Genomic DNA, 23,274 nt, shown 5'->3' with positions numbered 1-23,274 from the left:
ACTCAAAAACCACTCCCAAGGTTCCTTATCTCACCCAGATTAAAAGCCAGAAATCTTACAGTGGCATACAAGGCCTACATTATCTGGCACTCTCCCCTGCCATCCCAAACCTCTCTGCCTCATCTTGTATCCCTCTCCCCTCATTCATCCCTCTCCTACCACACTGGCTGCCCTGCTGTTCCTTAACCATGCCAAGCACATATCAGTCTCAGAGTTTACAGCTGTTGGTCCATATAATTGAAGAGGTATTTCCACAGATACGACTTCTCAGACCACCTTACATAAAAAGGCAAGTCCCCATCCCCATCAACAACCCCCTATTCCTCCTACCCTGCTTTATCAGCCTCCACAGCACATATTACGAACTGATACATTTTATTCTCCCCAACACTAGAATGTATGTTCCGTGAGAGCTGAAACTTTTGTTCACTGTTATATCCCCACCTTATACTGAATGACTGAATAAATATTACTGTTATTAGATACTTCTTCCTTACAGAAGTTAGCGTCTAATAAAGCAGTCAAGCCACAAGAATTTGGATAGCAAGTCAGTGACATTATTTTTAAAAATCACTATAAAATTATTTACCGCCTAGAAATGTACTTATTCTATCTCTGTAAATATGCTTCTGAGGAAACCTGGAAAACATTCACATCTAACCAACATAACTGAAATGTGTAAGTAAGCCAACTGAATTAAAACATTTCTGTGAAGGGCCCTATTAACAGAAGGTAAATGAAAGACTCTATCATTGTTTTTCCAGTACCATCTAGGGAAGATATCATTATTCTTCACAGATATAGCCAAATAACAGAGAAGGATACATCAAGCTTGAAGGATTAATCCTTTAGTTGCTTGGTTCTCTAACTTTTTCATCTCAAGACCCTTTTATACTCTTAAAAATTACTAAGGACCCCAAAGAAATTTCATTTATGTCAGTTTTTAATCTAATACTTACATTTAAAATTTAAACAGAAAATCTAAAACTATTTAACAGTTCATTTAAAAACAGCAACTGGAGAAAGCCCGCGCACAGCAACAAAGACCCAACACAGCCAAAAATAAAATAAATAAAATAAATTTATAAAAAATAAAAAAATAAAAACAACAATCATAAATCCATTACATGTTAACATAAATGATATATTTTCACTAATATGACTAAATATACCCCCCCAAATTCGTGACAGAAATGACACTGTTTTACACTTCTGCAAATCTCCTTAATGTTTGAGTTAATAGAAAACAGTTGAATTCTCTTATCTGCTTCTACATTAAATATTTGCCATATGTGGTTTTGTTGAGGTATATGAAGAAAGTCTGGCCTCACTCAGGTATGTAGTCAGAAAAGGGGGGGGTGTTTTAATTGTTTTTCCAGATAACTATGGATATTCTCCTTTGAAACCACATTAAAACTTGACAGGTTGTAGTTTCTTAAAGGTTGTCTGCAATGTACAATTTGAACTCTGTGTATTCTGTTAACATTAAAATCCATTGGTGTATCTTGCATTCTGAATGGATCTTATACCATGCATGATTTTGTAACACAATTTTGTAACGAAAAAGTTGGTAGCTACTGGGAAGCTGTCAAGTTCATGATGGTGAATACAAGTTATCCAAAATTCTAATTTTTACTTGAAAGTTCAAATCCTGTCACTGGCAATACATAGTTTCAGTTGTTTTCCCTGAAGTGGGTCAGGTGCATGGATCAGACAATTTGAAATTTTAAAAATATCACCAGTTCTGCAATATGCATGTCTGACAATTTAAATTCTCTAATGAATATGCCTATTTTCCAGTTCAGCAAAAAGATTTCCTTTATATCCACAATACATCTGTTGAATTGAAGATGGTTTGCCTCCTGAAACTATTAGTCTCTATTTCAAGTCAGCCCAAAGGGCCAAATAATTTTTCATTTGTCTTATGCAGCAACAAAATTAGTCTGAAAAAAAACCTAAAATAATCATGTACCGCATAAAATAAACTCTACCTCCCCAAGTTTTGAGAAGTATATACATGTTAAAACACTAAATATGCTATAACAGAAAATAAAACTGAATGATCTTGACAAGATATTTAAATCAGATAATTCCTTCCTTCCATACATTTCAACATTTTACAGGTTTTTTTTTCTCTTTTGCTTGGTTCTTTTTTTGAACATTAGTAATTGGTGATCTGCAACAACAGCTTAATCTGCATAACAAATATTCCTAACTGGCTCAATGTTTTGGCTGGTTCCTGCCTTACCTGTTGAGGAATATGAGAAATATGAGCTCCCTGAACTGTTGAACCAGACTGAGGTGCTGTCTCTGAAGCGTTATTCTTGTGAGAATCTTCCATAATCAACTGTAAGGGGAAAAAAAAAGTTAAAAGATGCTTTCTAACTTCATTTTCAAAAAATCTTAAGACATTTCTTTTCTTAATATGCATACTTTTTAAGAGGAACAAAACAGGCTTTTCTATACTAAGGGCTGAGCTCAATTATCCAGACTCATGTTTTCACACCTTTGCTCTGGGTGTGTAGTGACCTATGATAAGAGCTTTTAAAATGGAAAATAAAAAGTGCTACAGAATATGGATAGTATACTCTATAGTTGCTTAAAAATTGGTAACTTGGTTACCTCCACGGAAAAGAATTGGTAGCTACGGTACAGAGAGAGAAAAGAGATTTTCCTTTAAATTTTTTGAATTTTGATCCACATGAACATGTTTAAATTTAATAAATGGTATACATAAGATAGTCTTCTGTGCAGGAACACAAGCATTCTTTTTTTTTTTCCTTTAAATTAAAATAAATTTTTTTTTTTTAATTTATTTTTGGCTTTCTTGGGTCTTCGTTGCTGCGTGCGGGCTTTCTCTAGTTGCAGCAAGCGGGTGCTACTCTTCGTTGCGGTGCGCGGGCTTCTCATTGTGGTGGCTTCTCTTGTTGCGGAGCACAGGCTCTAGAGCGCAGGCTCAGTAGTTGTGGCGCACGGGTTTAGTTGCTCCATGGCATGTGGGATCTTCCCGGACCAGGGCTCGAACCTGTGTCCCCTGCGTTGGCAGGCGGATTCTTAACCACCAGGGAAGCCCAAGCATTCTTTTCTACAGTCTACGGAACAGTTTTTCTTTTCTTTTCTTTTTTTGGCCTGCAACATGTGGGATCTTAGTTCCCGACCAGGGACTGAACCTGTGCCCCCTGCAGTGGAAGTGCGGAGTCTTAACCACTGGACTGCCAGGGAAGTCACCTAGGGAACAGTTTCTAATTGCATACATAGTTTAATATAGAGAACTTATTGAGCAAAGGTTGAACAGAATAAATAAATAAATGAAACCATAACTAAGGAGTTTCTGAAGATCTAGATGATCTAGATAATCAATTGCAGGACATGTAGGCTGGGTAAGAATGAGAATAAATGGGTTATGAGAGATGGAATATGTCAAATAGGAGAACTACTTAGAAAGAGGCTGGTAAAAGATGTGGGTAGAATTTAAGGTTTTTCTAATTATGTGAAAAGACATAAAAAGAGAGAGGGCCGGCCAGCAAACAAATGAAAAGATGCTCAATTTCACTAATTATTAGGGAAATGCAAATCAAAACTACATTAAGATATCACCTCACACCCATTAGGATGGCTAATATTTTTTTTAAAAAAACCAGAAAGTAAGTGTTAGCAACGATGTGGAGAAACTGAAACATTTGTGCACTGTTGGTTGGGAGTGTAGAATGGTGCGGTCACTATGGAGAACAATATGGTGGTAACCCCAAAAATTAAAGATAGAATTACTATACGATCCAGCAATCCCATTTTGGGGTGTATATCCAAAAGAATTGAAAGCAGGGTCTTACAGAGATATTCGTACACCTATGTGCATAGAAGAATTATTAACAATAGCCAAAAGGTGGAAGCAACTCAAATATTCATCAGTGGATGAACGAATAAACAAAATGTGATATACACATACAATGGTATATTATTCAGCTTTAAAAAGAAAGGAAAGGAAATTGTGACACATGCTACAACATGAATGAACTTTGTGGACATACGTTAAGTAAAATAAACCAGTCACAAAAAGACAAATTCTGAATGCTTTCACTTATTTAAGGTACTTAGTAGTCAAACTGATAGAAACAGTAGAATGGTGCTTAATAGGGACTGGAGGGAGGGGAGATGGGTAGTTGTTTAATGGGTATGAATAAGTTCTGTATATTGGCGCCACAATAATGTAATGTACTTAACACTACTGAATTGTATACTTCAAAATGGTTATGATAGTAAATTTTATGTGTATTTTACCACAATTCAAAGAATTTTTAGAGAGAGGGGGCAACTAGGTACTTAGCCCTTAGCATCATTAATTTAATAATTGTGAAGTTTAAGCCTGTATATTCTTTCTTCTCTTTTTTTTTTCCCGTTTTGGACAGCAGAAAATAAATTCATTCTTAACTCTGGATTGATGCTACTGTTTTTAGCCATTGAGAAAAGGTATAAAATCACCTCAAACATAAAGTGTTTCTAATGCTTTTCCCTCTAAATATGTCATGAGCCTTTTTTTCTAACATGGAAAATATAGAACAGAAAGAAAAAGGATGATAAAAACTTAATTATAATATTGTCTAATTTATTTTCAGTCTTCTCTTTCCACAACTTTTAAAAAATCATAAACATACTGTACATACAATTTTGTATCCTGTTTTCATTTATCACAAATATTTTCTAGGTTTCAAATAGAAAAATATTTAAATGCTACATAATATTCCATCCAGTGAATGTACATAATTCACATTTTTTTACCAAACAAAACAATACTGAGATTAATATGTTTAGCATATAAAGCTTTTTCTGTAATTAAAATTATTTCCATAGGATATATTCTAAAAATGAGAATTACTTGGTTAAGGAGTATGAATATTTAAGGTTTTCTGAAAGAATTATAGTCCACCAGAAGCACATGAGAAAGCAATGGGAATTTTTTTTTTTTTTTTTTAAGAATTCAGGGTTTTTTTTTTAAAGTCTTTATTGAATTTGTTACAGTATTGCTTCTTATGTTTTGGTTTTTTGGCCCCGAGGTATGTGGGATCTTAGGTCCCTGACCAGGGATCGAACCTGCACCCATTGCATTGGAAGGTGAAGTCTTAACCGCTGGACCGCCAGGGAAGTCCAGTGAATTTTTTAGTCATGACTAACCTGATAGATGGAAAATGGTACATTGTTTTACATTTCTTTAATTCTCTATTAGTTATGTGAGCTCTCTGTTCATATTATTTGTCCATCCATCTATCAGATCTTGTGTTTTCCTTATTACCCTATATTATTTCTTCATATAAATTTTATTTCTTTCATTTTGATACAAATGTTTCCAGTATGATGTAACTATGATTTTAAAACTTTAAATTTTGACAAGTTCATCTAGTGTTTCCCTTGTTTGAACTGCTTTTAAGGGAACTGCTTGAACTGCTTTTAAGCTATATATAGTCCCTTCTTTAGGAAGAGTGCGGTGATTTTTAATCTGCACTAAGAGAAGTGTAATTCCAAAGACTAAACATACAGACAGCATCAAAGGTGGAATTTTATACTTTCTACATACTATCGCTACTGAAAATGCCTTTTTAAACACTCCATTTCAGAAGACATAAGAATATAGAGCAGAGAAAAAAGAAAAAAGATGTAGTGCTAAAGCACTGAAAGAAACTATAAAAGATTTTATAATACCTTGTTAAATTACTGAAAATGATACTTTTCTGTTTCACTGTGACTCACTGATTTTCCCCCATAAGAATATTATTAAGAAATTTTATAACTAATGGAAACTAACATCATCAACAAAACATCTGACATTTCATAGTAAAAGCCACTACAGTCAGCAAATAACACTTTGGACAATTACTACAACTATATTTCCTACAGAAAAGAAGACAGTCTATTTTCTGGGGGTTTTTTTTGCGGTACTCGGGCCTCCCACTGTTGTGGCCTCTCCCGTTGCGGAGCACAGGCTCCGGACGCGCAGGCTCAGCGGCCATGGCTCACGGGCCCAGCCGCTCCGTGGCATGTGGGATCTTCCCGGACCGGGGCACGAACCCGCGTCCCCTGCATCGGCAGGCGGACTCTCAACCATTGCGCCACCAGGGAAGCCCTCTATGATTTTTTTAAAGAGGAATTAACCAATAAGTTTTTTTTTCCAAAATGAAAGCAGCCTTTATACCTTCGTCTCATTATTAACAATACATACATAGTTTTTTAGTGATGTTATCAGAATGTAACCTTTATTTGCTTACTTTTTAAAGCTATTATTCCTAAAATTAAGGTTAAGATTAACAATCTGTTAAAAACTTGCTCAACACAGAATTTTATGCATACATTTTCCGTAAAAATAAAGTAAGCCCCAGGCAGCAGATGGAAGCTTAACATGAAACAATCCCAAGTTGGGCAGAATCACAAGTGGGCAGTGAAACACAGCTTCAAAAGTACGATCAATGGGGTAGTTCCCTGGCAGTCCAGTGGTTAGGACTCGGTGCTTTCACCGCCATGGCCCCAGGGTTCAATCCCTGTTTGGGGAACTAAAATCTTGCAAGCCACACAGCGTGGCAAAAAAAAAAAAAAAAAGAATCGAACTGGATTTCAAATGAATAAAATAAACAGACTGAAAGAAGAAAAAAAAGTACCATCAATGGGAATGAATTTGGGGAGCTAAATCACAGCAGGCTGCGATCCTGCTGACATATGAAGAATGTTAAAGTAAAGGCATGGCACTTTTAAGAAAGCTTGTTAAGAAAGGAACATATGCTAGGCACTAAACTAAGAGTTCTTTATATATCATCACCTGGATTCTTTATTATTATGTTTTTGGATTCCCTATTTTAGAGATGTGTAAACTGAGGATCAAAGGAATTGCCATTTCTGTGGATCTCACAGTAAGATGTGAATGCAAGATCTGAAGCCAGAACTGTTTTAAGCCAAAATCCATGTTCTTTCATTCCACACTGCCCCTCTTCCAAGAATACCTTCACATCCCCAACTTGTCCACCTGGCAAACTCATTTTCAAAGTTTCATCCCAAGCATTATGTTCCCAACTGCTCTAGGTCCTTCCTTAATGCTTGTTCCACTGTGCCTTGCAGATATTTCTAATGAGGTTACTTAACATTCTGAACTGTGTTTATAGGCATGTCTGTTTTCCCCAGTCTTAAGGTGCCTAAGAACAGGGCCTCTATCTTGTGAATGTATGCTCTGTGCCCAGCAGACTGTCACGTATGCAGTAAAATAGTAAACATCAACAAATACAGTTTTCTCATCTGATGAATGAAGAGGGTCTTAAGTTTCTCCACCTACAGATGATGTAGAAGCCTGTGGGCAAGAAGTCTCTTGCTCAACATTTCCACAACTTAACTCACAATCTCCCCTCAAAATTGCTATTAGTCATACTGAATTTGTTTCAGATCTTCAAATGTGCCTGCACTGCTTTCTCTCATCTTCAGGCTTTCACGTATGCTATTCCATCTGCCAGAAACACTATTCCTCTTCAAGCGGCCTATTCCTGTAAGTAGTTCCAGGCAAACTTTCATGACTCCTTTAGACTGGTCTAGAAGCTTTGGCTGTATCCCCACAGCACATGCTTCTCCCGCCTTTCATGGCACTTATTATCACAGTATAGTAATGGCCTGTTTTCTGTCTCTCTACCAGAATGCAAGCTCTAGGGAGTCAAAGACCACTTCCTGTTCCCAATATAATACCTTGCACTTAACTACTGCTGAATAAATCAATGTGTTTAGTTGGGTTTACCTACTTAAAACTGATAGAAATAATGGTTAACAAAATATCTTTAGACAATTACTCCTGCCTAGCTTTAGGAACAGGAAAATTCAGGCACAACACCCTACTTTAGAGCTGAAAATTCATTAGTATAAATAAACGGGATGACATGTGAAAAAAAAAAAGCATTTTTTGAAGGTACTACCACCTACTTGTGATACAGTAGTACTGCACAGATGTAGCACAGACGAAGCCGAACCTTAAAGAACTGCAAATAACAGACCTAACATACTCGTCTTAGCAACACAGTAGTGATTCTAATTGAGACACCGAGTAAACTGCATATTATAAAGTCTATAGGAAAAACAGCATTTTAATAAAACTGCATATTTCTGTTGGTAATGAAATTTTCAGGATAAAATGAATTTTGCGAACATAAGCAAACATAGTGTACAACCTCTTAACCACAAACGAGGCCAGTTTGACAGATGCTTGCCAAATCTATGCTGAATAAGCCTCAGAAACGTAAAGGCTCCCAATGACTATTTTAGCCCATTACGCCTCAAAAGCTGACAAAACAACTAGTGATTAACATCTACAATAATTGTAAAGAGATCAAGGGGGACGCTCCACGGCGTAGTTGACGCTATGAAATACCATGCTTACTTTTGTGATACAGGAGAAAATCAAAGAGAACGTTTGCTCAGTTTGATCGTCTGTCCGGGCGTAAACAGACGAGCTCTGTCACTCCACACTCCCCTTCCTCGCCTGCCGGCTGCACCTTTCCGTGATTGTTTAGGGTGTGTGTGATTATTCTACGTCTCCCCACTCGACAGGAAGCTCCCAGAGGATAAGGGCTGGCTCTGCCCACACAGCGAGTGTCCTAGGCCCCGCACCCCGAGGGCGCCCGGCGCGCTCTGCGGGGTCCCGGGCGGAGATAACCGGTCGCGGGCTGCGCTCGGCGGAAGACGCGCGGAGGCCAAGGCCACGCCGCCCTTCCCGCGGCTCCCGCCCCAACCCCGAGACCTTCGACGGAGGGCGCTCGCCTTGGGCCACAGAGCGGCGGCTTCAGAGGCGAAAGCCACCCTGCAGCAGGAGGTCTTCGGTTTATTTTTCATTGGGGGGGGCAGCAGGCGAGAGGGAGGAAGGAAGAGACCGTCGACTGAACGGGCACCGGGGGCCAAGGCAGGAGAACCGGAACCGCGGGCAGCCCCTCCCCCTTCCGCCGCGCGCCCTCCGCGCCCCTCCCCCACCTTGGCCGCCCCGCGCGACCCCCACCAGGCGCGCAACCCGGCTTGGCGTCCCCGCCGGCGCCGCGCCCCCGCGCCCTCCCCTTGCCCGGGGACAGGGGAGCCCGTCCCACCCCCGCCCCCCCGCTTACCTGTGGCTGCCGCCTCGCCGCTGACCGGGGCGGGAACTTCCACTCCCCCCTCCCAGGTGGATCCGAATTCACTACCCACTTCCCCACCCCCTCACTTGGCGGGGACGTGCCTCTTTCTCGGGGGTCAGGCGGGGCGGGGAGAATCAGTGTCACGTAACAGCTAACTGTCCTACGCTACCGTTTCCTCGGCAGTCAGGGCCGCCACTGGCGGCATGATCTACACCAGGCCGGGGGCGGGGGAGGGAAGGGGGGCAAAACTGAGCAACTTAGCGTGGGGGGTGAGGTTAGGGCCGTCCCTCCTTGCGAGCCGCCGTCCTACGTCACCGCGTTGCGCACGTGACGCGCCGCCATCTTGTGCCGGGGCACTCCGGGGTGGCGAGTTAGTATCGTGGAGGTGTTATTCTGGCGAGAGCGGGGCGTAACAGTTACCTGCGGTTCCTTTTTACTTCAGGAGCTCTGTCCCCACTCCCACACGTGTTTTCGGAGGCCAGCACCTGCTCGGGGTGTCAGGAGACCGCTCGGTGTGGGGCAGTTTTCTTCGGTTGGGGCGTCGCGCTCAGCCCCTACTTGCTGTGGCCTAGAGGTGTAGTCCTCCCCGGCCTTGACCCACGCCTGACCTGCCCGCCTCTTGTAGACAGAGTGACTTGAAGCTTGAAGGCTTGTCCTCAGCTTTTCTTACCACCCAGACTAATGTTAATCCCGGAAATCTGCGTTAAGAGTTGTATCTTTCAACACACATGAAAGGATTAAAAAGCCACACCCACATGGTACTCGTAGGGTTAGTGTGTTAGTGGGACTTAAGTGTGTCACGCTGAAGCACAGATTTACCCCAGCTTTTAAACTAGAAAAAAGTTACGTACTATCGAGTGTCGTAAAATAAAATCACACCGTCATTTTAATACATTACAGAAACTTTAAAAAATATTATTTAATGTGTGTCTACCTTTATGGAGAAGGGATTATGCATTATTCTGAATTTTTTTTCTTTATTCATTTCCTTGCAAAATCTTTGATGGCTTTCTAGTGATAATAAACAACAAATGATAAACCTTTCAGTTTGCTCTTGATAGAAAGTTCCAGAATTTTTCTGAAATTTTACTAGTTTGAGATCTCCAAGTAAAACTGATTTAGTGGATAGAGCCGTTCCTGGTTTGACCTTTAGGGCCAGATAATGTGATTTAAAGCTCAAGAGTTACTCTGTGCCCGACTGTCCTAAGAACTCACTAATGTTTATCCGTTGTCGTTCATTGACTACCTATTAAAACCTACAATAGGCAACTGCCCTTACTTTACATTTTTGATTAGGCAAATCACCCAGCCTCTCTTAAGTGTCTCTTCTTATCAAAGTTGGGAAAAGTGTAATACTCATCCCATATCCCAACATTATTTAAAGAATCAAAATGTCATATATCACAGAAAAGCAAAGTGCCCTATAAAGGTAAGGTGTGGAGAAGAGATTCTCAGACATCGGCCTTTCATGATTAACAAAGTCCAGCGACAGTCGTTCTAGAATCCAGAATATTAATGGCTGGGAGGCTGGTTCTAAGTTTATTGTTCTTTTCTTGTTCGGTTGTTTCTTCCTTAGAAGACAGAATGCTTAACAAATGTTGATCAGGACAAGAGGGATGGGGAGACTGAAAAACGTCATCAAAAGAAACTAAATTACCGAAACCTTCAAAGTGTGCATGGACTGCTCCTTCTTTAGTTCCTCTTCCACCCATAAAGTATCAAGTCTAAATCAAATATTATGCTGTGCAACACTGCCACTCACAAGTATTTCCACCGGCCTTGTTTCTCATAGAAGTGTCACAAGCTGTACCTACTACTCTTCTGCAACTTGAGGAATAACTGAAGATGAAGAAAAAAAAAAGTCTTGGTTATGATGCACATAGTTCTATCCAAATAGTAAGAGTTTTAAAAACCAGATGGACAGTTCTTTGACTTCAGAAGGGAGGAAGTAGTGTGAAACAAAGAAATTTAACTTTCAATTACCTTTCAAAGGTAACTTTTAAAATAAACTGGTCAAGCCAGTGGTGACACCTCATGGGCTCTCCTGGAGTACTGTTTTCTAGTTAGGAGAGAGGGACATTATAATGAAATGGGTTTAACAATACTACCTATCCCATGGAGTTTTGTAGACTGAATGAGTTTAACATCTGTAAAGTTAGAGCCAATGCCTGACACAGAGTAAGCACTAAATAAATGTTGGATATTAGTATGGAAGATACTGCAATATAACTGCTGGAAACTTAGCTAAAAACATGAGTTGGCTGCACACCCTGAGAAGCCTCATGGGTTAACAAAAGGACTGAGCTGGAGTGGAGGACTTGAGAGCTGTGAAACAGTATCTGGAACAGGGTAGCTCTCAAAAGGCAGAAATTATTTAAAGCTAGTAAATGTAGGCTTTGTGGTCTAAAAATAGGCTTAATTTTTTTGCTGTTGTTTTGTCCTTTTTCAATACTCAAGTCTAAGCTCGCAGGAAAACCTAACTAAGGGGACTTCCCTGGTGGCACAGTGGTTAAGAATCTGCCTGCCAATGCAGGGGACATGGGTTCAGTCCCTGGTCTGGGAAGTTCCCATGTGCCACGGAGCAACTAAGCCTGTGCGCCACAACTACTGAGCCTGTGCTCTACAGCCCGCGAGCCCCAGCTACTGAAGCCCGTACGCTCCAGGGCCTGCGTGCCACAACTACTGAAGCCCATGCCGCCTAGAGCCTATGCTCAGCAACAAGAGAAGCCACCACAGTGAGAAGCCCGTGCACTGCAATGAAGAGTAGCCCCTGCTTACCACAACTAGAGAAAGCCCACGTGCAGCAACAAAGACCCAATGCAGCCAAAAATTAAAAAATAAATACAAAAATGAAAAAACCTAACTAAGGATAGGTCCTAAATGCCTGCAGGAATTGTATGAACTACAATCGTACTGTTTCAGCTAACACTCCTAAAACAGAGCTGTCCCAGATAACTTAGCTCTGAAACTTTGCTGCTTCATCTTAACTATGCTTGAATTGAACTCCTAGAGCTAGTCTGTGAGGCCCTTGGAGTAGTGGACAACTACAGGGCTGTCCATCTATCCCTCCTCCTTTTTATGGAAACTTCTCACAGTCATCCATATCTTACCAACAGTGGGCACCTGACCCAAGCTGGGCCATCAGAGTCTCCCCTACGGAAATTTGTCTTTGGACAAAAATTAGTCTTTCTCTAGTTAAATGATCCTAAAGCTTAGGAGCTTTGTAATGAGCCTCTTCCATCTGTGAATGATGCAGATGAGCTGAGAGCTACCCAGTGGCTTTGTAGGCCCCAGTTCTAGAACCTGCTGCCTGCCTCAGCCCTTAGGTTCCATGAGCCACCCTTTGTCATTCTAATGAATAGCACTTTTCTATTTAAACTGGCTTACTTTGATTGCTATTATTTCTAGAATCCTAACTAATACACCTGGATACAGGAGAAATTATTTCCATGTGACCTCTTCCCTTTCTGTGTACCTCACCACTACCCCTTAAATCCAACCTATCATTATTTCTTGCATTGTGAATTGCAGTAGACTCCTAGCTGGTTCCACTAGAAAAATCCTGCAATGGACAAGTACTAGTTATTGTGCTAGTTGGAGTGTATGCAATCAAATTATTTACCTTCAAGATTATGATTACAGAGTTGTAGCAAGACAGCTTGGAAATGAAATTCAGCTTACTGGAGGAAACTTCTTTATGTTGGTCAGAGCAGCCTGCAAGTATCATGCCGCTTTGTAAGCCCCCAGGTAGTGATGCTGAGTGAGGCTCAGAGGGCAGGATGCTCAAATTCTTATCCAGAAAAGGTAAGTCTATTCACATGAGAACAAATCACTAGCCCTTCTAGGATGGAGGAAGCCTAGTGTTGTCAACTTACTATCAAGTGGCCAATTAGTCTCCTAAATAAATAGTGCCACCTTGGGAGCTCAGTGTTGGTCTCTGTCAATACTTACGTGAAGATTCAGAGACAGCAGTAGCTACGTCAGCCTTGGTAAGTGGGAGTCCGTGCCGTTGGGCCTCTGCATAGCCTCCATCTCTACCGCTGTACCTATTCCATTCATGTGCTTATTGTGCCAATACTGAGATGGCCAGTATGTGGCTGACATCAACCAGCCACGTCATTCTGTCTATTAGGATGTTCAGTGTCTCTTCCATGGTGAATTCTTTTTCATGGGCATTGATATATGAAGCAAAGATCTTCATCACCTGCCTTCCCTCCCCTATATCCATCCATATACCTCTACTCCAGACCTTGCTGCAGCCAATCTTCCAGTCTTTTTCCTTTTAAGACACTGACCAACTGGCCAGGCCATCTGCCACTGCCCATGAGTTCATATATATTCTCACTTTAAGCCACTTCTCCTTCCACACAAAATGGGTGATCACATTAATATTTGCCAATTGGGAAGATTTCCAGTGCAACTGCCTTTCAAAGTTACCCCTGAAAATGGTCAGAACCCACCTATAGCCAAACAGGCTTTTTACACCTGCTTCAGCTGGAGCCACCCCCATGCACCACTATGGCCATAGGTGTGAGCTGAGTGAAGAACACTTAGGTGCAACTGCAGTGGGTAACAGTGGGCTCTGGGTTGTCTCTGCACGCATATTGCTTGTGTCCTCCGATTCTGCTTAGGCTTGGTCCTAGGTGTAATGTTCCTGTCTTATGATGTCTTGGTGTTGGGCCCATCTGACTTTACGACTTGGTGCATTTGACAGAATCCAGTCAATGATGGCCAGTTCCAGATGCATAGTCACTTGGGGTCCCCTGGTCAAGTTTTCCGTCTCTATCATGGCCCAGTAGCACACCAGTCGTTATTTTCAAAAGGCTTACAATTCTCTGCTACAACTGGCATATTCTTGCTCCTGGATTTCAATAGCTTGCATTGTGATTCTCCTGTTGGGTCTTGCCATAAACTTCCCACTGCTTCTTTTTCCACGACTGTCACCTCCATGGAATCTGTAATATCATATGACTCCAAACCTTACTTAAAGCTGTCACCTGGTATTACTTTTTCATGGGCATTATTACTAGGCAGAGCAGTATTACTAGGCATAGAATGTATTGTCCCCAGAACCTGAAGAGGCCTGCTTACCAAAGAGTGTGCTTCCTTCTTTGAGAAAGGGGATGCAAGAATTTGTTTTTTTTCTGTCTTAGGGGATATGTCAGCACGCCCCTGACCACTAGACCTCTGAGTCTTTCATAGAGTTTATTTCCCATCCTCTGGATCGCGTGCAGCTTACCAAGACCTTCAGTGTACTAACGACTTCTTGTTCTGTCTGTCTGATCAGAGTGATGTCAGGTAATGTAATTCTGGGGCAAAGCTATAAATGTATGTTCCTGTCCCTTCTATGTGAATGTGAACTACTTCTGATTCTTTAAAAAAAAATTTAGATATAATTGACATATAGCATTATGTTAGTTTTCAGATTCAATATATGTGTATATTACAAAATGATCACCACAATAAGTCTAGTTACCATCCATCACCACACATAGTTGCAAATTATTTTCCTTGTTATGAGAACTGATTCTCTTTCTTCATTGGAAGACAAAAAGACACATTTGTCAAATCAATGGCTACATACCATGTACCTGAGACCTTATTAATCTGATCTAGCAAAGATACAAGTACAACAGCTATAATTGGGTCTACTATCTGGTTGAATTTGCAGTAGTGCACTGCCATCCCCCAGGATCCAAGAATTTCTGCAGGGACCAGACTGGTGAATTTAAACAAGGACCAACGCCTCTGAATCTGACATTCTTATGAATGGCACTAATCTCCACCATTCCCCCCCGAGATGCAATATTAATATTGTTATTGTTTTATTAACTTGGCTGGGTTGGGGACAGTTTCAGAGGTTTTCCCATTTCTGGACTTTCAATTCTATTCCACTGATTGATAGGTCTATCCTTATGCCAGTATCACACTCTCCTTATTATAGCTTTGTAGTAGGTTTTGAAATATGGACGTGTAAGTACTCCAACTTAATTATTCTTTTCCAAGATTGTTTTGACTACTCTGAGTCCCTTACATTTCCAGATGAATTCTAGGATCACTCTATCCATTTCTGCAAAATAGTCAGCTGGGATTTTGATAGAGATTGCATTGAATCTGTAGATCGATTTGGGGAATATTGCCATCCTAACAATATTAAATCTTCCAATCCATAAACATGGGGATGACCTTCCGTTTGTTTAGGTCTTTAGTTTCTATCAATGATTTCATAGTTTTTAGTATACAAGTTTGTACTTTGGTTATAATAAGTAATATTTTATTCCTTTTGATGCTATTTTAAATAGAATTTAAAAAATTTTTTTATTTATTTATTTTTGGCTGTGTTGGGTCTTCATTGCTGCGCGCGGGCTTTCTCTAGTTGCAGCAAGCAGGGGCCACTCTTCGTTGCAGTGTGCAGGCTTCTCATCTTGCTGGCTTCTCTTGTGGAGCACGGGCTCTAGGCGTGTGGGCTTCAGTAGTTGTGGCATGTAGGCTCCAGTAGTTGTGGCTCGCGGGCTCTAGAGTGCAGGCTCAGTGGTCGTGGTGCATGGGCTTCGTTCCTCCACGGCATGTGGGATCTTCCCAGACCAGGGCTCGAACCCGTGTCCCCTTCATTGGCAGGCAGATTCTTAACCACTGAGCCATCAGGGAAGTCCTAGAATTGGTTTTTAAATTTCATTTTTGGAATGTTTGTGGCTAGTAAATAGAAATAATATCTTTTTTATTGATCTTGTATTCTGCAACCTTGCTGAACTTGTTTAATAGTTTGGGTGTGTGTATTCCTTAGGATTTCATATATACAAGTCATTTCATCTGGGACTAGAGATAGCCTTAATTTTTCTAGTTCAATCTGGATGCCTTTTGTTTCTTTTCCTTTCCTAATTGCCTTTTATTCAATGTTGAATAAAAGTGGTGAGAACAGACTTTCTTGCCTTGTTCCCAACCTTAGGGAGAAATCATCCTGTTTTTCACTATTAAGTGTGGTGTAAGCAGTGAATTTTTTTTATAGATGGTCTTTATCAGATTGAGGCTTCATCTTCATGTTTGAAGGATAGTCTGATGAGTTATAGAACTGGATAGCTTTTTTTTTCCTTCCAGCACTCTAAATATATCATTCTGTGTTCTTGTGGCTTCTGTTATTACTAATGAGAAGTTAGCTATTAATTGTATCATTGTTCTCCTGTATATAATGTGTCACTTTCCCTTGGCTACTTTTAAGACTTTTGCTTTATTGAAGTTTAGCTGTTTGCCCTTGATCATGTTTAAGTGTGGTTTTCTATATACCACTTGGGGTTCCTGGAGTTTCTTCAGTTTGTAAATATATGTCTTTCCAAATATGGGGAGCTTTGCCACTATTTCTGCACATTTTTAAATTTTATTGTTTTGGCTGCACCGTGTGGCATGCGGGATCTTAGTTCCCTGACCAGGGAGTGAACCCATGCCCCCTGCATTGGGAGCACGGAGTCTTAATCACCAGACTGCCAGGGAAGTCCTCTGCACATATTTTTTTTTTTTTTTTTTTTTTTTTTTTTGCGGTACGCGGGCCTCTCACTGTTGTGGTCTCTCCCGTTGCGGAGCACAGGCTCCGGACGCGCAGGCCCAGCGGCCATGGCTCACGGGCCCAGCCACTTCGCGGCACGTGGGATCTTCTCGGACCGGGGCACGAACCCATGTCCCCTGCATCGGCAGGCGGACTCTCAACCACTGCGCCACCAGGGAAGCCCTGCACATATTTTTTTATGTCCCATTCTCTTTCCCACCTGGAACTCCAAAGGACTCTAAAGCTTTCTTCATTATTTTTTTCTTCAGTCTTTTTTCTCTTTGTTCTTCAGACTGATAATCAGTCATCAAGTCCACTTATTCTTTTTTTTTAAAAAATAAATTTATTTTATTTATTTATTTTTGGCTGTGTTGGGTCTTTGTTGCTGCACGCAGCCTTTCTCTAGTTGTGGAGAGCAGGGGCTACTCTTTGTTGCGGTGCATGGGCTTATTATTGCAGTGGCTTTTGCTGCAGAGCACAGGCTCTAGGAGCGTGGGCTTCAGAAGTTGTGGCATGTGGTCTCAGTAGTTGTGGCGCATGGGCTCAGTTGCTCCGCGGCACGTGGGATCTTCCCGGACCAGGGCTCGAACCCGTGTCCCCTGCATTGGCAGGCAGATTCTCAACCACTGCGCCACCCAGGGAAGCCCCGTTTATTCTTTATTATACCATCTTCAATCTGTTGTTAAGCTCATTAAGTTCCTCAATTTTTCATTTCAATATTGTACTTTTCAGTCCTAGAATTTCCATTTGATTCTTTTTTATAGTTCCTATTTCTCTGCTAGATTCCCTATCTGTTTATCCATTTGTGTATATTTTCCTTTAAGTCCCAGTATGTATGTGTGTATATATATATATATATATATATATATATATATATATATAAAATGGCTGATTTAAAGCTCTTGACTACTAATTGCAACATCTGAGTGATCTTGCAGTTGGTATCTATCGACTGATTTTCTTTTTCCTTAAGTATGAGTCATATTTTTCTGTTTCTTCAGATTTCTAGTAGTTTTATCATTGGGATGGATTATACTCTTTTACAGAGTGATTTTTATTCCAGAAGGCAGTTAATGTGAGAGGGCTTAACTTACCATCTCGTTTTCCTCTGTCATGGACAATGGCTGAAATCTCTGCTTAACTCTTTCAGCTTCTAGCTGATGCTCTGTTTCACCAGGAACTCTGGGTTTTTCTCCACATAATTTAGTTTAGCTATTAGTCAAAGATTCTGACAGATTCTATATGCAGATTTGGGGACTTACATCTTCTGAGGCTTTCTCCCTGCATAGATTTCTCACCTAACTACTCTCTGGCTGCTCTGCCAACCTGAAACTCTGTCCTTTTACACCTTAAGCCAATAGGGTGTGGCTCTCTACCACTTAAGCTATTTGGAGTTATGGGGATGTCCTCAGACACAAAGTCACAAACACACAAATGTCACCTATTGCATTTCATTTTTCAAATGTAGTTATTTCTATCTTTGGGAGGGTTAATCTGACCAAGTTAACTCCACCATTATCATAAACTAGAGACATATGCTATTGATATTTATATGTTTATCTTGTATTCAGCAATCTTGCTAAATTCCTATTTGTTTAAATTTGTAGATTCTCTTGTATTTTCAACACAGACTATCATACTGTCTACAAATATTAATGTTTTTCTTCCTTTATATCCAATTCATATAGCTCATTCTCTTTCCCCTAATTATGCTAGCTATAATATTAAGTACAATGCTGAATAGAAACAGTGATAGACAGTAAGCATCCTCAACATAATCTTGACTTTCATGGTAGTGCTTCTGAAGTATCACCATTAAGTATTTTTTACTGTAGTTTTGTAACAGATGATCTATCTATCAAAGAAGTCTTAATTTCTCTTTCTGCTATTCCATTGTTAGTTTATAGAAATGCAACAGATTTCTGTATATTAATTTTGTATCCTGAAACTTTACCGAATTCATTGATGAGATGTAGTAGTTTTCTGGTAGAGTCTTTAGGATTTTCTATGTATAGTATCATGTCATCTGCAAACAGGAAACTATCCTATTTACCATCACATCAAAAAGAATAAAACACCGAAGAATAAACCTACCTAAGGAGGCAAAAGTCCTGTACTCTGAAAACTAGAAGACGCTGCTTAAAGAAATTGAAGACAACACAAACAGACGGAAATATATACCATGTTCTTGGATTGGAAGAATCAATACTATTGAAATGACCATACTACCAAGGCAATCTATAGATTCAGTGCAATCCCTATCAAATTCCAAAGGCATTTTCCACAGAACTAAAACAAAAAAATGTTTATTATTTTTTTTTAATTAAAAAAAATTTTTTTTGGTCACGCCATGCAGCTTGCTGGATCTTAGTTCCCTGACCAGGGATTGAACCCAGGCCCACTTCAGTGAAAGCGCTGAGTCCTAACCACTAGACTGCCAGGGAATTCCCCAAAATTAAAAAAATTTTTATGGAAACACAAAAGACCCCAAATAGCCAAAGCAACTTGAGAAAGAAAAATGAAGCTAGAGGAATCAGGCTCCCTGACTTCAGACCATACTACAAAGCTACAGTAATCAAAACAGTATGGTACTGGCACAAAAGCAGACATATAGATCAATGGAACAGGATAGAAAGCCCAGAAAATAGACCCAAGCACCTATGGTCAATTAATCTACAACAAAGGAGGCAAGAATATATAATGGAGAAAAGTCTCCTCAATAAGTGATACTGGGAAAACTGGACAGCTACATGTAAAAGAATGAAATTAGAATGTTTTCTAACACCATATACAAAAATAAACTCAGAATGGATTAAAGACCTAAATGTAAGAATGGATACTATAAAACTCCTAGAGGAAAACGTAGTCACAACACTCTTTGATGTAAATCACAGAAATATGTTTTTGGATCCATCTCCTAGAGTAATGGATATAAAAACAAAAATAAACAAATGGGATCTAATTAAACTTAAAAGCTTTTGCACAGCAAAGGAAACCATAAACAAGATGAAAAGACAACCCTCAGAATGGGAGAAAATATTTGCAAACGATGTGACCCGCAAGGGATTAATTTCCAAAATACACAAACAGCTCATACAGCCCAATATTTAAAAAAAAAACAAAAAAAGATCAACCCAATTAAAAATTGGGCAGAATATCTAAATAGACATTTCTCCAAAGACATACAGATGGTTAATAGGCAAATAAGATGATGTTCAACATTTCTAATTATTAGAGAAATGCAAATCAAAACTCCAAAGAGGTACCACCTCACACCAGCCATAATGGCCATTATCAAGAAGTCTACAAATAATAAATGCTGGAGAGGGTGTGGAACCTTCCTACATGGTTGGTGGGAATGTAAATTGGTACAACCACTATGGAGAACACTATGGAGGTTCCTTAAAAAACTAAAAATATAGTTACCATATGATCCAGTGACCCCATTCCTGGGCATATATATCCAGAGAAAACTATAATTTGAAAAGATACATGCGCCATAGCAGCACTATTTACAATAGCCAAGACATGGAAGCAACCTAAGTCTCCATCGACAGATGAATGGATAAAGAAGATATGGCATATATATACACATATGTATAATGGAATATTACTCAGCCATAAAGAAAATGAAAAAATTCCATTTGCAGCAACATGGATGGACCTAGAGATTATCATACTGAGTGAAGTAAGTCAGAGAGAGAAAGAAAAATATCATATAATATTGCTTGTATGTGGAATCTAAAAATATAATACAAATGAGCTTATTTACAAAACAAAAACAGACTCACAGACATAGAAATCAAACTTATGGTTACCAAAGGTGAAGGGGCGGGTAGGGATAAATTAGGAGTTTAGGATTAAAATATACACACTACTATATATAAAAAATTGATAACCAACAAGGACCCCTACTGTATAGCTGTATAGCTCAGGGAACTATACTCAATATCTTATAATAACCTATAATGGAAAAGAATCTAAAAAAGAATATATACATATATATGTAACTTAATCACTTTGCTGTACACCTGAAACTAACACATTGTAAATCCACTATACTTCAATAAAAAATTTTTAAAAAGTCTTCTTCTATTCCTTGCTGTTTGAATTTTTTCCATTAGTCAATGTTGAAGTTTACCTTTTTTTCCTCCTGAATCTGTTGAGATGAGATAATCATATGGCTTTCTCTTTTAAGCTGTTGATAAGAGGTATTATATAAACAGATTTCTCTAATATTGAACCATCCTTGATTTGACCCTCTTTGATTTTCATGTATTATTTCTTATACACTACTGGGTTTGGTTTGCTAGTGTGGAAGATTGAATTTTCCAATATAATATCTCCAGACATATACACAGAGGTATCTGCCAAACCACATGCTCCTTTGCAATGTGACTTTGCTTCTCTCTCATCAAGATGTAGAGTCATCTCTCTTGCATCTGGGCTGAGCAGTAGAATGCAACAGAAAGAACATGCATGCCTTCCAAGAGTGGATGAGACATTTACAGCTTAACATGATCCTCTTCTGATGATCCTTTTCAGAACCCAATTGCCATGCTGTAAGAAGTCCAAGCTATGAGGAAAGGCTACATTAAAGTGCTTCGGTCAACAGTCCCAGTTGAGTCCAGTCTTCCAGTTATCCCAGCCTGGGCTTCAGATATGTGAGCAAAGAAGTCTAGATGATTCTGGCCCCAAGCTTTTCAAATCATCCCCCCCAGACATAAGAGTTCTCATAGCTAAAAAAAAAAAAAAAAAAAAAAAAAAGAGTTCTCATAGCTGAGGCCAGACATTTTGGGACAGATATAAGACGTTCCCACTGTGCCCTAATTCATGATGCACAGAATGTATATATGCATGACTTTGTTTTATGCCACCAAGTTGGGGCAGCGTACTACATAGCAGATAACCAAAACAGCTAGATTTTATAATTTTGCATCTTTTCACAAGTGAGATTATTTAGAATTTTAAAACACTGCCTTAAGTCTGATTTTGGTATCAAGGTTATACTAACTTTGTACGATGAATTGGGTGGCTTTTTATTTTATATATGAAAAAAGGATTACCTGTTCCTTGTGGGTTTGGTAAAAATCAGATTTTTCTACTTCTTGAGTGAAATTTTCAAATCGCATAGTTTCTAGAAAATTATGTTTCATTTAAAATTCAAATTTACTGCAATATTATAATAATCCCTCAAGATTAAAAAATACTGTAGCTGTAGTTATATTCTCCTTTGTGTTTCCTACTAGTTTTTTGTGTGTGTGTGTGTGTGTGTGTGTGCATGTGCATACACAAGTTTTACTAGAGATTAGGTTATTTTTAAGAAATCAGCTTCTGGTTTTGTTGAACCTTTTACATTTCCTTTATTTATATTTATTAATTTCTGCCTTTCATTATTTCGTTCCTTCTACTTTTGTAGAGGGCCCTTTTTTTAGTTGAATACAACTATTTTATTTTTAGTCTTTGTTTCTATGAGTTTCATGTAAATTTCCCTCTTACATCTGCTTTTTAGGAATTCCCATTATTTGCAGATTCCATGTTTTTTGTCAGCTCTATCATATTTATTTTAGAGATTATCTCAGAAATGAATATTCATCTCTGTAGACTGAGAATGGAGGTTCAGAGAAGTGAAGGAGGTCATCAGTAGGCCTCTACTAACTTCCTACTATCAGGATCTTGCCTCTTTCCAGTTTTATTTGAAAAAATGTGCTTCCTCCCCTTAAAGGCTAATCGTTCCACCTGTTCTCTGGATCCCCACCCCTCTTACTTTCTCAGTGACCTTGTTTTGTCCATTATCCCTCATTGCTTTATTTGGAAACTTTCCCTCTACTCAGGAATATTTTATTTCTTCCGTCTTAAAAATAGTCTCCCTCAATTCTACATCCCTCGTTTAACTACTATCCCATCTCTTTCCTTTCTATGTGTAGATACAGCTTCTAAAAAGAGTAGCCTCTGTTCGGTCACACTTCCCATCACACCTCTCTGGAACCAGTCTTCTGCCTCCTGCCCCCATAGCTGCCACTGCTTCTGCTCTGACCAAGGTTACCAGTGACTGCCTGGTTGCCAGATACCACAGACGCTAGCCAGTCCCTGTTTTCTCAGCTTCATTGTAGCCTTCGGCACTGCTGGGCACTCCCTCCTCTTTAAAACTCGTCCTTCGATTTCTATGCCCAAGCTCCTTCTTGGTTTTGACGCTATCTCTCCAGTCATTCCTTCTCCCTTTTGTGGATTCTTCTTCCTCCCCCAGGCTTTGAATGCCCGTGTTCCCTATGGCTCCATCATTGGGCCTTTTCTCACTCTACATGATCTTTCTTGGCACTATCATCCATTCCATGGCTTCAACTACCACTTTTAAAAGAATGCCTCCCAAATGTGTATTTCTGGGCCAGAGCTCTCGAGGCAGAGACCTAAATATTTAGCAGCCTGTTGGACCTCCACAGCACCTCAAATGAATGTGACTAACATGGAACACAGCATCTTCTTTCCCAAATCCATTCCTCCTTTTTCCCTATCTTGGTAAATGACTCCACATCTACCTAACTCCCAACGTCAGAAATCTACGAGTTATTTTGGATTCCTCCTTCCTTATCGATTGACATCTTACTCTCTCCCAAGTTT

General features: G+C 39.7%; 1 protein-coding gene across 7 annotated transcripts in view; it reads right to left on the bottom strand.

Annotated features, from left to right (window-relative positions):
- The window catches only part of ATF1 (activating transcription factor 1), a 70,898-nt gene that overhangs the window by 44,428 nt on the left and 3,196 nt on the right, over positions 1–23,274 (bottom strand). The window contains exons 2-3 of one of the 7 annotated variants that reach the window (XM_089920711.1): positions 9,540–21,395; positions 2,249–2,347 (exon numbers count right to left, since the gene is read on the bottom strand). In XM_089920711.1, the coding sequence (XP_089776837.1) occupies positions 2,249–2,341 (93 nt within the window). In that variant the 5' untranslated portion in view covers positions 2,342–2,347; positions 9,540–21,395. Of the gene's footprint in view, positions 1–2,248; positions 2,348–8,395; positions 8,550–9,110; positions 9,362–9,539; positions 21,396–23,274 lie in introns of those variants that run through there. The other 6 variants (XM_089920710.1, XM_022572176.3, XM_022572175.3 and 3 more) reach the window with 6 other exon arrangements.

The sequence above is a fragment of the Delphinapterus leucas genome, chromosome 11, assembly GCF_059928025.1.
Source record: "Delphinapterus leucas isolate spDelLeu-1000000601 "Yukka" chromosome 11, BTC_Dleu_Yukka2, whole genome shotgun sequence".
Lineage (NCBI taxonomy): Eukaryota > Metazoa > Chordata > Mammalia > Artiodactyla > Monodontidae > Delphinapterus > Delphinapterus leucas.
The sequence above is the reverse complement of the archived record's forward strand: the minus strand, read 5'-3'. Positions and strand labels throughout refer to the sequence as shown.